This window comes from Embiotoca jacksoni, unplaced genomic scaffold (assembly GCF_022577435.1).
Source record: "Embiotoca jacksoni isolate LCO1_2020_lvr unplaced genomic scaffold, fEmbJac1.0.p SCAF_7, whole genome shotgun sequence".
In the NCBI taxonomy this organism is placed as follows: Eukaryota; Metazoa; Chordata; class Actinopteri; family Embiotocidae; genus Embiotoca; species Embiotoca jacksoni.
In genome coordinates, this window is record NW_027185425.1 from 16,987,211 (window position 1) to 17,003,190 (window position 15,980).

The 15,980-nt window shown below is 39.9% G+C and overlaps 1 protein-coding gene across 1 annotated transcript; it reads left to right on the forward strand.

Annotated features, from left to right (window-relative positions):
- Nucleotides 1-1,181: 1,181 nt before the first annotated feature.
- On the forward strand, nucleotides 1,182-10,693 carry LOC138215001 (CMP-N-acetylneuraminate-beta-galactosamide-alpha-2,3-sialyltransferase 1-like). Its single transcript, XM_069176913.1, has 7 exons — nucleotides 1,182-1,199; nucleotides 3,744-4,012; nucleotides 4,147-4,343; nucleotides 4,444-4,623; nucleotides 6,864-6,909; nucleotides 6,987-7,106; nucleotides 8,252-10,693. Exons 2-7 carry the CDS (start codon nucleotides 3,752-3,754, stop codon nucleotides 8,417-8,419), a joined length of 972 nt encoding a protein of 323 aa, XP_069033014.1. The 5' UTR covers nucleotides 1,182-1,199; nucleotides 3,744-3,751; the 3' UTR covers nucleotides 8,420-10,693.
- Nucleotides 10,694-15,980: the final 5,287 nt, after the last annotated feature.

The window sequence follows — 15,980 nt, forward strand, 5'->3', positions numbered from 1 at the left end:
CTGTCAAGTTGAAACTCAGATAAAGAGGATTAAAAGGTAGTTTAAATGATACACAGGAACAGAAAAGGTGGAATTAAAGTTTCCCTAAGTCTCTGGTGGAGCCATTAATTCAGTGCATAGCTGAGGAGTGGAGAAAAAAAAACAACTCAGGCCAAATCCCAATGTTGACCGTAAAGCCTAAACCCTCCCGACCTAACTGACGCACACCTGTAGTGTTTGAGTTCATGAGGGCTGAAATGGTATATAAGGCTAAATGAACCACTCCTTCGTGACATCACACAGGCGGGTCGTTTACATCTCCGAGGAACCCCCACGGTAGCGCAGACCTGCTACAGTCTGTGTCCTCTGGCTGCGGTCCTGATCAGCCTGCACAGCTGCGACAATCCAGCTGATTGCCACCTGCCAGTATATCAACCCTGGTCCTGCTGTCCTGGGTTGTCGGTCCATACTATCTGCTACGTCCACTCACCCGCGACTCTTTGGAGCTGCACGCCCGCTACGTCTTTGTGTGATTGGCTGCATCATCTGTTTGATGGTATTCGTGACAAGGACTGACCACATCTTTTCCATCAAGTTTGTTGATTACAAGCATTATTTCGTAAAGTTTAAAAGCTGGCAGGGAAGCCAGCAACTTGAAACAACGGAGAGAATGAGTGTTATAAACTTGTGGATACGTATTAAACATCTCACTGCATTTATAGTGTACACCTGCTGGAGTTATTAACAGCCTCTGCAATGATTGATTTTGAATTGTTTTGGAGGAGCGGAAGACTCCGCAAGCACTTGATTTGTTTTCACCTTGCTTTACGCAAATTGACTACAATCTCCTTCCTCTCTTTTTTCTTTACAGGCTAATCATACAGACTGGATAGAATTTGCATGCTTTGTTTGTGTATTGAATTATTTAAAAAATTTCCCCTCGGGGATTAATAAAGTAAATACCTACCTACCTACCTACCTATTTACTTCACAGCTTTTAACATTATATAATGATACAAAAGGTTAAGAAACTCAAACATTGGTGCAGTAAATAAAAAGCTCTTTTTGACCAGATCAGACCACACCCTCAACACATAGGTAATCATCCTCTCCTGAAAACCTCCTCCGACCTGTTCTACAAGCCTGTTACGTCCTGCCTTTTCACCACTCGTGCATGTTGATTAAATCATTTGGCAGAAGCGGACTTACACTTGGATCAGGTAAGAAATACATTTAATTAACATTTATATATTTTAATTAAGGGAATTTCTTTATTTCGTTTTATTATAGTAACATACATTTTTGTATTTATTTGGTTTATATGAAAACTACAACTAATAAAGTTGTATTATTCATTTTATTGTTGTTATTATGTATTATTATAGGACAGGTGAAGTGTCTGTTTAAGCTTGCTTTTATTAGTTTGCGCAGTATAAAAGGGTGAACAGTATGCTCTAAACCAGGGGTGTCAAACTCAAAGCAAACTTCAGGTCGCGGGCCGAACAGGATAAACATTTATTGAACACACTGAAACTACATGTTTGAACATAAATATGAATAAAACAGACAGGAATATTATTTCAGAATAAATCAACTTAAACTTTAAATAAAATAAAGTATTTTGCTCTCCATAAAAATATATCCTGTCAAAATTATACAAGTTAGAAATATGAACATGCTGCAAAAAAACCCTGAAAAAGATAAATAAAAATAGTGCTTTTAAGTAAAATAAATCAAAACATTTTTTCTTTGCTGTTATGCCATTTTGTCAGAGCAGGATGTTTGGCATCTTATTTTTGGCAATAAGATGGTTTAGGTTTGGTGTGAGTTCCTGTGTTGTGGAGATCCTCAGGATGGACTGCAGGTGTTCGTCGGTGAGACGACTCCTGTGTGCTGTTTTGTTCATCTTCATCACTGAGAACAGCTTCTCACACAGATATGTGCTACCAAACATGCACAAGGTTTGAGCAGCATGCAGACGGAGCTGGGGCATTGTTTCAGGAATGGAGCGAATATACTGTGCGAGCCCTGCGGTGTCGTACTTTGTTTTGGTGTCTCATTACACTGCAGCTCAATCAGCTCCATCTGAATCTGTACAGGAGCAGTTTCCACGTCGACGGCAAACGGGTTGTGAAGCAGCTCGAACTTCTTTTTTCGTGCTTCAAAGTCACCAAAGCGCCGTGCGAATTCAGTGCGTAGTGCGCTCAGTTTGTCAGCAAAGTGCGCATTTGGGAACACTGTTGCACCGACTTGGTTCAACGTTACTTGGCAACAGGGGAAGTGAGGCAAGTTGGACTGGTGCATTTGTGTCTCCCATAAGAGCAGCTTCACTTTAAATGCCTTCACTGCATCGTACATGTCAGTGATTATGCGGTCACGTCCCTTTCGGTACTTTCATCAACAGCAAGAGAAAATGCAGTAAAGTCTTTGCTTCTCTCACTCAACTGTGTTTTTAAATCAGTGGCCATCTCACAAATCCGATCAGCAACCGTATTTCTACTCAGGCTTACATTTGCAAACATCTGCTTTTTTTTTTCTGGACACAAGACATCGCACACCTTCATCATGCATCCCTTCAGAAACTCTCCCTCGGTCAATGGACGGGCTGATTTGGCAGATCTCCTCTGCCACAATAAAACTTGCTTTCACAGCAGCTTCACTTTGGGATTTTGCTGTGGTGAAAAACGTCTGCTGAAATCTCAGAGTCTTCTTTAGCTCTTCTACTCTCTGTATCTTCTCCTCTGCATTCAGGTTTTGCAGCTCCTGATGTTTTGTCTCGTAGTGCCGTCGTAGATTAAATTCCTTAATTACAGCCACATTAGCTCCACAAATGAGACACACAGGTTTACCGGCAATGTCAGTAAACATGTACTCAGCCTCCCATCGGTTTTGAAAAGCTCTGTTTTCAGAATCAACTTTTCTCTTCTCCATTGTGAGGGGCATCGCAATAACTTTTCAACAGGGTTGTAGCCAGTTGTAGCGCAACAGAAGCTGACTTGATTGACGTGGGAAAGTTCCCGGGTATCCGAGCGTCCGTAAAGGCAACTGAAGCACTGCATTATGGGATCTGTAGTTTGTGTATTATCAGCGCTTCATATCGCCGGGCCATAATAATAGATCTATATAAAATTATCTGGCGGGCCTGATATAATTGCACGCTGGGCCGGATCTGGCTCGCGGGCCTTGAGCTTGACATATATGCTCTAAACAAAGAACCTCAGTGCACATACAGAATTTGCATGAAAGAATGTTTGCTTCCATTTTCTTTAATATCATCATCATGATTCGGTTGTTCTTGACCAAGATATTTTACCTTATTATAAACACTAAGATATAATTACACAATTTGAAGACAACACATCATGACAACACTCTTACTGTCATTGTATTTGATATCATGTTCCATAATAAACATCGAACATAATATTGAGAAGCTGCTGGAGACCAACACTATATGGACTAAGAACCACGATATCCAATCAAGCATCAAGTATTACAGGTTTTCCCTTGCTGGGACAGACACTATTTTCTTTAGTTGATTAAAGATGTAAATAAATAATATAATCTCAAAAAAAAAGTAAAATCTAAATGTACAAGTTTGACTTGCTAAATAGAAATATTATGTTAAAGTTGGTTAAATGTATGCCATGTTTATATTACATCATTAACACATGATTAAATTGCATTTTGTGAATTATTTCTATTACAGTTCTTTCCTCATTTATAAATTCCCTTGTGTATTTCACCACACTCTTTGTCCACAGATAGGAAAATGTTTCCCATTCACAAGTGTCATCAATCCAAGATGATGTCAAAATGGAAGATGTTCCTTTTCTTGCTGTTTGTCACTGGCATCGCTGTGTTCATAAGAACATATCCCCGTTTATCTGACGGGTTCCAGCTTCAGGATGTGTGTGCTTGTGAGAAATGTTTAACAGAGGATAACCTACTACTGCATCATGGAAATACATCTGTACAGCCATTTTTGTCCATGCAATACAATCTCCCCGAAGATGTTTTCAACTGGTGGAAGGTAAGTTGTCACCAGGCAGAAAGAAAAGAGTCCCTCCTACAGATGCGGACCAGGTACTTTGTCCATGCAAATTGTCTTGTGTAACATTTAAAACACACCTGGGAGATGGTTTATCTTTTTGATATGTCTGCCAGCGCTTACAGGCGGAAGTTCGCAATTTCAACACCTATAAAACAGCAGTGGCCAGGATGTTTCAGATGTTCCCACCCAGTCCGGATCTCATAGAACAGAGCCCTGAGCTCTGCAGGAGCTGTGCTGTAGTGGGGAACTCTGGTAATCTCAGGAGATCACACTATGGGCATCTGATAGATACCCATGATGTCGTCATAAGGTACATTGTCAGCTAAAGGAAGTGTACTTTAATAAAGGTCACCTCTCTAAAACCAAAACCAAACAGTGTCATAAGAAATATATTCATATGTGCTTTTAAGAATGAACAGTGGTCGTGTCGAAGGCTTCGAAAAAGACGTCGGGACCAAAACGACTCATCGTGTCATGTATCCAGAGAGTGCCATAGACTTAGACGACACCAGTCATCTGGTGCTGTTTCCATTCAAGATACTGGACATCGAGTGGCTCACTGGGGCCTTCACAACAGGCTTTACAGGAAAGTGAGTACAATTTTACATTTGTGTGCATATGTGTTCAATGTAGTGTAATGAAGAGGATGTCATTACACAAATACTCAAATGAATACTTTTTTCAATCTCTAAAATAGATATGACCTATGAATCAACTGCAGCAATTAAAATGACTTCTTTTCAGTGTGACCCGAGGTGTCGGGGGAAGCCTGTGGTCATAGAGTTATGATGTGAAACTTCAATCCCACTTCAACAGACTACCCACTTTGAAAGGTTCTGTAGGCTTACGAGGGTGGATCAATAATTCCAAGACTGCTCCTGTCACACGTGAATAGTGCACAGCATTGTGACATGCACAGAGACGCTATAACCTTTGTGTGTAAGTACTCCAAGTTTCAGGGGTTGATCAAAATCAACACCAGCAAATCGAGGTGGGGTGGGCAAGCAACTTGTTCATTTTCATGGCGCTGTGAGCGGGTGCACTGTCATGTAGAGAAGTGCCACTCCAGCACAGTTCAGGTCCTTTGCACTAAATGTTTCCCTTCAGACACTTTAGAAAATCACAGTAGAGCTTAGCATTAAGAGTCTAACCCTGGATGAAAACCATGTGGAGGTTAAAGAAAACCCACCTAATTGCGCACCTGACCTGATTTGCCTTTTTCTTTTTGGACAGTTCTGCCCCTCGGAAACACGAAAGTCACTCAAAACACGTCGCCCGGCTCATTGCTTCATTGCTGTAGGCTTCCTAAAATAGTTTCAAGGTATCCTTTGCTAATATACATTTACTCCCCAGTGCATGAAGCAGCGAGCCCTTAAATGTGAGCAAAGTCAAAAGTAATGACTGACTGCCATGCCAGGGACTGGACTTCATGACTTTTCCCTCCTTTTCAAGACATGTACAGTAGATCTACAGTCTGATGGAGACAGGATTCCCTGCTGATTTAAGTCCATCGGGAGTAGCAGAGGTTAGGATAAGCAGAGGAGGAGGTGGCTCAGTCATGAATCAACTGAAGCGTCATTCCCTACATTAAATGTTGACAATACACTTGTCCGACTGTATCACACCAAAGCTTATAATGCACTTTTCAGTCCACTAAAGGATAGCGTGTCAGGGTTGTTTTGCCTCACCTAAACTTGGAAAGAAAGGAGTAGGAAAAAAAACGACTTGGCGAGGTTTAGAAAGAGATCATGGTTTGGATTAAATTAAGTAATTTTACTTTACTTTACATATATCACGCAATATGTTACGTCATATAAATGACTTATGATACTTTAAAGAAACTTTATCTTCTCACGGACTTGAACCCTGCTCCACTGGATATAAGTCCTTGGTTTGATGCTTCCACCACCCCTAACCAGCCCCACTGCCTCAACTGTATCACTCTTTGGACGATGCCCAAAAAGGTTGGGATGCTGTGTAAAATGTAAATCAAAACAGATTGTGGTGAATTACAAATCATTTACACGCTTAATTAATTGAAAATAGAACAAAGACAACATGTTAAATGTTGAAATAAAGAAATGTCATTGATTATTGAAAAATAGATGCTCATTTTGAATTTGATGCCAGCAACACGCCTCAAAAAAGTTGGGACGGGGGCATGTTTACCACTGTTTTGAATCAACTCTTCTTTTAACAACACTGTAAGACCAGTTGCTGGAGTTTTGAAAGTGAAATGTCGTCCCATAGTTCAGCTTTTTTGATACCCAATCATGTTACTGATCTTTTGCCAATTAAAATAATTTGTTGTGAGATGTTCCACTGGGTGTTTTTAATTTGACATTTTTTCCTTTACACAACTTTACCAGTCTTTTGTTGGCCCTGTCCCACCTTTTTTGAAATATGTTGCTGCCATCAAATTCAAAATGAGCATATATTTTTCAATAAAACAATAACATTTCTCATTATTAACATATGTTGTCTTTGTTCCACTTTGAATTAAATATGGTCCTAAATGATTCGCAAATCATTGCGTTATGTTTTATTAACATGTTAGACAGCATCCCAACTTAATTAGAAACAGGGTTATACTTCGTCACATGACCTTCTTCTTCGACGCTACTCAGACATACATGTACTTTTACGACTAAACAGGACAAAACGTGACACAGACACAGTGTCCTCTGATATGTCTGTGCTACACAGTCTAGCATAGACTATGTGAAATAATACCATTTTAGTTGGCATTCTGAGAGAAAACTAAAACAACGTCATATTTTCAAGTAATTCATTTGATTTTGGATTTGTCATTTCATGCCGTTTCCAACAGATCATACATGCCGGTAAAAACAAAGATAAAAGCTAACAAGGATTTGGTAAGCATTATTTTTAAATGTATTCAGCGACAAACTTCATAAAAATAAGGTTAAAGGCTAATTCTGATTCCGAACAGGTGATGGTGGTGAATCCAGCTTTCATGAAGTATGTTCATGACCAGTGGCTGGACAATAAGGGAAAGTATCCATCCACTGGCTTCATGACATTTGTTCTCGCACTGCACATTTGTGATGAGGTAAGTTCATTTTTAAAGGTGAGTTTCTATTTAAAGTTTGCTCCAAAGTAAAAAGCAAAATGTTTGTGATAGACCTCCAAAATGATCTACGGTACTCAGGTTTTTCTTTTTGTTTAAAAAAAATATAAATCTGTCCTGTTTTTATTTGTTGCCTTCAATAACAAGTATGACCAAAAGTATCTCTTTGAACTATCACCTTTGTAAGATTACATTATATTGGATAATTTCAAGTCTAGTTTTATTCACACACCATTTTCTATTATAAGAGTTGCAATTATTCCTCCTGCACATACTGGCCATGAAACAACCCCTTCTTAATGCGACCACACTGAAAGAAAGAGGACAAAATAATCAGTCCTTCTACAACGGAAAAATGCAAAGATCCACCCTAACCTCCTCCATAAGAGGTTTTGTGGAGCTATGAATACATACATGCTACTCCAGGAAGTAGTCCGACTTGAACCGACTTAGCAACAATGTAGCAACAGAGACGAGATGTAGTCTGTTTTATTACTTTATAGAGATCGTTTATGAATAACTACAGCACATAGAAACACTAAACTGCTTAGCTCGCTCAATCTTGTTGTAATATAGACATCTGCTGAAATAATAAATCGATGTACTCATGTATTTTTAAGATTTTAGCACCGTGTCGTGTTAAAACATAACCGGTCAAGCCAGCCGCTGCCAAGATTTTAAGTGCGTGACTGTGGTGTTATGGTAACAGTGCTCAGTGACAAATAAGGACCAAAAGAGACCCAATTTCACCAAATAGGTCACATTTAATTAGACCTATAACAAATAAAAACAACATTATATTGCATATTGTATGACATTCGTTTCCAATCGTATATTCCCACTGAGGAGTCAGAGTGATATTTCTGGTGATGAGCAGGGTGTGATGTCATGCTGATTTGAGCACTTTCCAAATGTTCAGTTGATCAGTTTACATGACTAGTTTACATTCAATTTTTAGGACTTCTCAGGATATTGCCCAGTTTAAAACATTTGTTAGAAAATAAAATCAAAATGTTATAAAATGTAATAAGTTCCATTACTTTAATGAAATAGTTAAAATGGTTATATTACTTTTCAACAGGGTAACTATATATCTAACCTATTACATCATTTTTCTCTTCCTATAGGTCAATGTGTTCGGTTATGGAGCAGACACCGATGGAAACTGGAGCCACTACTGGGAAAAACTCAAAGACAAAATGTTGAAAACTGGAGTACATTCAGGACACCATGAGTACGACATCATCAAGCAGTTAGCCGAGAAGGGAAAAATTCAGTTTTTTACAGGCGTTTAACATTTCTTTCATCATGTAAAGTTTTCAGCAAAACAAGACTATAGCTGAAGCCTGAAGATGTGAATGTGATCTAATTTATTCAGTTTCTGCTCACCCATAATCTATAGACAGTACAGAACTGAAACCACATGTATACAGATACAGCTGATCCTACTGAGACGATTTAAGATGATTTAATGAGATTAACTGAGAACTGTAACTGTGAATCCCATCCAAGGGAAAGTATACTGGGTTTTATTTACCCATTTTTTTCTTGAAAAAAAAAACAGAAAAAAAAGATGAGTGATTATGTATTTACAGATCGGTGAATAGTTGACTTAATAAGATCTGTAATGTATCAATACTTTTCTTTCATTGTTGTAAGAAATCTATGAAAATGAAATATTCTTTCAGGGTTTGGACAAGATCATCTAATTTGTAGGTTTTTCATTTGAAAATCACCTGCTGCTGACTGGAAGACAAATAGTTAATGATATTGAAGGCAAATGTGGACACACAGATACATACTATATAAGTCATCAGCTGTGGAGTGTCAATGCACACAATAATATCGCATCGACTGAAGTAGTCTGCCTTAGACAAAAAAATAGCATCTCCTTCTTATTTTCTGAGTGTATTTTTTAAAAGAGATTTAAGTTTAAGAGGAAGAAAACGTGATGATGAAGTGTATAACTGTATTGGTTTTGCATTTAACTCGTGATATGGTCTCTGGGGTGTTTTTCTTTTCATTCTAGCAAAAACAGCATATTTATAAAACCGAAGCCCAAATACACATTATATCTCTCTGATCATACATACAGGTGTTTTGCTCTGAAGAGCTCAAAGGATCAGCCAAGTCACCGACACTGTGACATCTTACATCAGTTTTTGTGAGGATATGTGTGTGCCAACCAAAACATTCTGCACATACAACAACAACAACAACAACAACAAACACTGGTTTACAGTAACACTCAGGCAGCACCACCAGGCCAAGGAGACCTATAGGAGTGGGGACAGAGTCTTGTACAACAAGTCCAGGAACACACTGACAAAAGAGATCAAGGCAGAAAAGAAAAGCTACGCTGAAAGGCTTGAAAACAGCTTTTCAGTCAATGACCCAGCGTCAGTGTGGAAAACCCTGAAAAACCTGACGAACTACAAGACCCCATCTCCCCACACTGTAGAAAATCCCCGACTGGCTGACCTGTTTTACTGTAGGATAAGACACTTTCACACCCCTCACCTACTTTCCTGGCAGTGGATTACAAACTTCCTGACTGACAGGACGCAGCAGGTGAGGCTGGGAAACATCACATCCAGCACCCGGACAATCAGCAATAGCGCCCCCTAGGGGTGTGTGCTCTCCCCACTGCTCTTCTCCCTCTGCAGTCTACACCAATGACTGCACCGCAGGAGACTCAACTGTCTAACTCCTGAAATTTGCAGACGACACAACGGTCATCAGCCTCCTCAGGGACGGTGATGAGTCTGCATACAGACCGGAGGTTGAACAGCTGGTTCTCTGGTGCAGTCAGAACAACCTGGAGCTGAACCCGATCAAGACTGTGGAGATGATTGCACGGACACCCTGTTTCAGCTCCTCCCCTCTGGGAGGCGCTACAGAGCACTGTGTGCCAAAACAACCAGAAACAAGACCAGTTTCTACCCGCAGGCCGTCACTCTGCTCAACACTTAATATGTTCAATATAACTGAACTGGATTTGGCCCTGTGATGGACTGGCGACCTGTCCAGGGTGAACCCTGCCTTCGCCCAAAGTGAGCTGCGATAGGCTCCAGCCCCCCGTGACCCTGTTCAGGACAAAGCGGGTATAGATAATGGACGGATGGATAACTGGACTTTTTGCACTCCACCCATCTGCACCATTGTTTTAGGTGTATATATGTATATATTTGTTTCTTTCTTTCTTAGCTGTATATATGTCTATTTATGTTTATATGTCTATTTATGTCGGACTGTTTTGTTTTTTTGCACACTGAGAGCTCAAGTTACAAATGTCAAATGTCTTGTGTGTGTCAACGTACCTGGCCAATAAAGCTGATTCTGATTAAACAGCCTGAATAAGCAGCTGCTGGAGACAAAAGGGACAACGTGAACAAATGTTTCTCAAACAAAGCTATTCTTTGTTTTCAGTTATCTTTATCAGTTTCCTCATGCTTATCAGGGGATACATGTTTAAAATTAGGCCAGGCACCCTGTCATCACACATAGTGATACATAGAGGGTGCTCTTTTACTTCTTACTGTTATATTTGGATGTGTGCAGTGGAGTCATACTTAATAAATGCACCTCAGGCAGCTTCTTCCATACTCCATGACTGAATATAGCTTCTTGAATATAAAGCCAAACTCTGAGTGACACTGAGCACTTTTAAGCTCTTTGCATTAATTGGGTTAAGGCCATTATTGCAAAAACAAATGGGACATGTTAACAGACACAAGTCACATGGAAAATGTTGTACATGAATACATGTGTACATACATTTGGACATAAACAGGGGTTTATAAGGGAATTAGTTGAGAGCCAGTCTGTCTGCATTAGTGTCTGATCAGTCCAGATTAACGCACACATCACCAATCACTAGTACCATAAACTAAACTATCCATCCATTATCTACACCCGCTTTATCCTGAACAGGGTCATTGGGGGCTGAAGCCTATCCCAGCTGACTCTGGGTGAAGGCAGGGTCCACCCTGGACAGAAACAGACATGCACACTCGCATTCACACCTTCGGGCAATTTAGAATCATCACATTATCTAACATGCATGTTTTTGGATGGTGGTAGGGAGCTGGAATATCCGGAGAGAACACATGCAGGCATGAGGAAAACAGGCAAACTCCACATGGAAAGGCCCCAGCCTTGGTTCAAACCTAGGACCTTCTTGTTGTGAGGTGACAGTGCTAACCACTTCACCACCAAGCAACCCCCACAAACTGAAACTAAACTAAAACTAACTAAATTAGTGATGGGAGGGGAGAGAGAAAAAAAGTCAGAGAAATTTCAAACATGTAGGAGTAACAGGCAGCCATCCACGATAGTAACACACCTCTGTATCGATGTAATGTTAAATTCAGTCACCATATATAAATATGTATATCCTCTGTACCATTTAGAATGAACAAGGCTCGTACCAAAGGTTTTGAAAGAGATGTTGGAACCAAAACAACACACCATGTGATGTATCCACACAGCTCTACTGAATTGGACAACTCCACTCATCTTGTGCTGTTTCCATTCAAAATATCTGATTTAGAGTGGCTCATCAACTCCTTCAGTAACAGGTATGTGCATAACACAAAAATCCTATTTCCATTTTTTATCTGGGGAAAAAATGTAATGTAATTAAAAAGGGTGATCAATAGTCAACAATAAATCAATAATGCCAATTTAAAAATAATGTATTTTGAAGAAATCATATTGCCTACAGGATTAACAGTCAATATATTGGACTTCAGACTGCAACTGATTGGTCTCCAAATGTGACCACTTACATTTAAGGTGCAAGGGATTTTTTTGTTTTTTCAAATGCTGTATTAGTGAAACTGCAAAATAAATCTGCTGTGGTCTTGTGCCACTTTAGAAATGGTAATCAGAGATATAGCAGCATGCAAGCTGACAGCTAAGGACATATCGCCACAGTCCAGTCATAGCAACAATTAGCCTGGTAAGAGTGTAATACACCACTCAGTCCACTAGAGGTGTTGGCATGAAAAGTACATGCACGTATATGAACAGGGTCGAAGACAGAGGTCATGTGATGAAAGTAATGTCATGGAGATCAATTCATGGAATTCAAAAGTAGCTTAAGTGACGGGGGATAGGTTGGTTGTCGCTGGATAAGTCAAAGGACATGAATCCAGGTTACATGTGAAGGCTACTGATAACAAGCTAAAGATGTTGCAGACAAGGCAGGAGCGCCAGGAAGTGCAGCTAAAAATACAGGAGTGGTTAGTGGAGTGTCCTTGGCTGAGACACAATCATGTATGTAATGACATTCACTGTGCCAGTTTCGCAGGTGTTTCTACTGCTGCCAACACAAAGTTTGAAACAGCCTCAACAAACTCCAAGCTTAGATCTTCAACAACAACGGCATCCCCCACAAATTTGCTCAAAAAACATCTCAATTTACATGTTTTCCCAAAGGACATTTTTCTGCCACAATAAACATATGCGAGTTTTGAGTTTTCATCACGTAAAAGAAGCTATTTGAACATGTCGATAGCCAGGCTTCAACCATTTTCTGACATATTATACGCGGAACATAGGACAGTAGTTTAATAATGGAATAATATTTAACTACCTTGTCTACATTTTTGGAGTTCAGTACTAACGCAAATTATAAAGCTTAACTTTTCTGAATATAAATACAGTACATGTAACAATTACATTTCTTTCTTCACAACTAGGGCAACAAGATGGAGGATAAAGGAACCATGATAGATGATATTCTATTTGTTGTTAAAAATTTCTAACAAATTTGCAATTCAATTAAATCTTTTACCTTGGAGGTGCATGCCCAATTCCATACAAATTATTATATTGCAAAAAACATGATGGTGGGGGTCTTGCCTTGTGGGGGACGTGTTGCTCAGGTCAGTAACTTATTCCTGTTTTATGACTCGGAAGAAATAAGAAAGAAAGGAGGTGAAACTCGTGGTCGTGCCATCAGCCGTTACAGCCTGTGGCCTTGTTATTATGCACAGCAGCATGCTGACCCCAACAGGATCTCTGACCTTAGCAGTATCGCTGACCTCCACAGAAACAGCCTGTTGCATAGCCTGAGGATTAATAGTTGATTAATACGAGATTGTATATAAGGAATATAATATGGCATACATATATAGTATTATTGTAAACATAGCCGAGCACAGAATCGCACAGTGGACAGGAGGATCCGGGCATCAAACTGCCAACAGTTCAATTAGAGGGCAAACTGCTGAGCCACAGTACCCCCCTTTACCTTTAAATGTGTAGAAAGGGGAGGGTTATAGACATTTGTTTTGAGACAGGTGGTAGCAAATTAGAAAGCTAGAGACTGCAAAAATCAGCATTTCCTCCATCTTGTTAAACGCTCCTTATAATGGAGCAGATAACTGTGAAGCTGGCCATCGCTCATACTGCATCAGAGGATTATTTGTATACCGCATATACATTTTTACCTATGACCAGTCACTCAGCTCAGGTTTACATCACTAAAATACTGATCATAACTAATTTTGATGGACCAGCTTCCTAGTAACTACCAGTGCTGTACAAGACAGTCTGTAAGAAATTCTAATGATATTGTGAGCAGCTTTGTGAGTTGAGAGGGTACAAAGACAGTCACAGAGTAATTATTGCCACAAATGGACTTCTCTGGGATTTGAAAGTAATTAGCCAGGACTTCCCTGAATCAGACCCGAGCTGTCTAATTTCATCATCCCCAGTGAGAAAAGCTGGTGAGGCAGCTGAATCCTAAAAGCAATCTCCCACCCCCACTCCCATCACGAGCCAGAGGTTTTCATTAGCATCTCGTTACTGATCAGCAGCACTGCAATTACTTCTTAATTGGATCTCATTTGAACTTATTTATGGAATAATAATCACGATCACATGCCACTGAGCCAAAAGACAGGTAAAAATGGGAACATGTTTAAATGCCAATGATTGACTGAGCCTGAAATAAACCTTTGAAACAGTAGGTTTGCTGTCAGCTTTTGAATAAATGTCAAAAAATGATACTAAAGTAGATAATATAGAGAAAAACAAGATAGAGAGAGTTCACATCCAGTTTAGAGGCTCTGTGACGCTGTACTTGTCGGGCTCATGATGACAATGCTACTACGTTGATATTTAGTAAGTTTAAAGCACCGTATCTGTTGCATATCAAGTTCTTTACAGACACTGTGATGAGTGATACAGTGCCAGTGGCCTTGACACAACCAACTCAACCAGTTCTTCCCAACCACACCCAACAGAGATGATTATTAGCTGCATCTTCTCAGCTCTGATTGTGTTTAACGTTAGATTCTAGATAACATATTTACTGCATTCCGATTGTGGGCAGGCCGCTTACAGAAGAATTTCCCAACCTTTCAAACACAATACGTAACTCTAAAAAATAACAAGGCAGTCATACTGACGCTTCTGGTATGGCAGAAAGAAATGACAATGCCTTCACTGGGCTTTTTTCTAAATGCGTCCTATAGATCAGGTAGACAGAGCCAGAGCCAGAACTAATTGAGCACGGCTGCTTGTCCTGCTGGACTTAAGCGAGTCTCCTTCCTTGACTGATGGATGTGTCTCAGAGGAAGACTGGAGCGTCTGCTGCTATCATTCTGCCCAATAATACCTGTTGGATCAATGACCAGAAGAATCTCTGTCTCGAGTGCCTGATGTGATGGTTGACCTGCTGAGACAGCAGTCAGGCCTTTATAACAACTAGATTTACCACCTCATAGTTGTATGCCATCGCCAACCAATCGAGCAGCATTTCAAATCCATATCTGTCCAGACCTGTATAATATGTTGTTGATATCTACATGTAGACTTTGACTATACAATGGAAGTTGCTGCAAAGAAGCAACAAATGAGAAAACAGATGCTTCACACACATCTTCAACCCGACAGCACAGAATATCTATGCAATCACTCCACTTTCAAGGTTGACCACCAAGAATAATGTCGTTTCAGTATCTGACCAGATGTTAAATATGGTCACAATCTTCCATTCTTAATGTTGTCATATAGCGTATGAATTCTTGAGTTAAGCCCATAGGTGTATGGTGAAGTTACAGCGACCTTAGACCACTAAAATCTAATCAGTTCGTCCTTCAGTTCAAATGGATGTTTGTCCCAAGTTTTAACAAACTCCCACAGAGCGTTCTTGAGATATTACATTCACGAGAAATGGATGTACGCATGTATATAATAGCTTGAAGTCTACTCACTAATAAAAATGACGTATGTACATGTTAAACACACTTTTCTGATACCGTAATTTCCGGACTATAAGCCGCTACTTTTTTCCCACACTTTGAACCTCGCGGCTTAAACAATGACGCGGCTAATTTATGGATTTTTCCCGCTTTCACAAGCTTCATGCCGCCAAAAAACTGAGCAAAAAACCACATTCTGTGACGGTGCTCAGTTTTTTGGCGGCATGAAGCTTTCATTAGACCAATGAAATTGCCGAACGGGTTAAGGTGAAATAATGTAACTTTTTAGTTTACTGTTTAGATTGAATTGAGCGCACTCAAACTTCCCATCATTCTGATTACGGTCGTCATTTTGTCACCCTCATCATGGCAAAGACACAAAGACATGCATACGATGCAGCTTTCAAGTTGAAGGCGTTCAATCTGGCTGTTGAAAAGGAAATAGAGCTGTTGCACGGGAGCTTGGTATTAATGAGTCGATGAGAAGACGTTGGAAACAGCAGCGTGAGGAATTGACTCAGTTCAAAAAGACAACTGAAGCTTTCAGAGGGAAGAAAAGCAGATGGCCCGAACTAGAAAATGAGCTCGAAGACCGGGTCAACACACAGAGAGCAGACGGCCGAGGTGTTTCAACTGTGCA

Bases quoted from the DNA above. Each gene is read 5' to 3' on its own strand.
- LOC138215001 (XM_069176913.1), top strand. From the start codon at position 3,752: ATGTTTCCCATTCACAAGTGTCATCAATCCAAGATGATGTCAAAATGG. The intron at 4,344-4,443 runs GTACATTGTCAG...TGTGCTTTTAAG, and splicing joins ACCCATGATGTCGTCATAAG to AATGAACAGTGGTCGTGTCG. The intron at 7,107-8,251 runs GTAAGTTCATTT...CTCTTCCTATAG, and splicing joins CACTGCACATTTGTGATGAG to GTCAATGTGTTCGGTTATGG.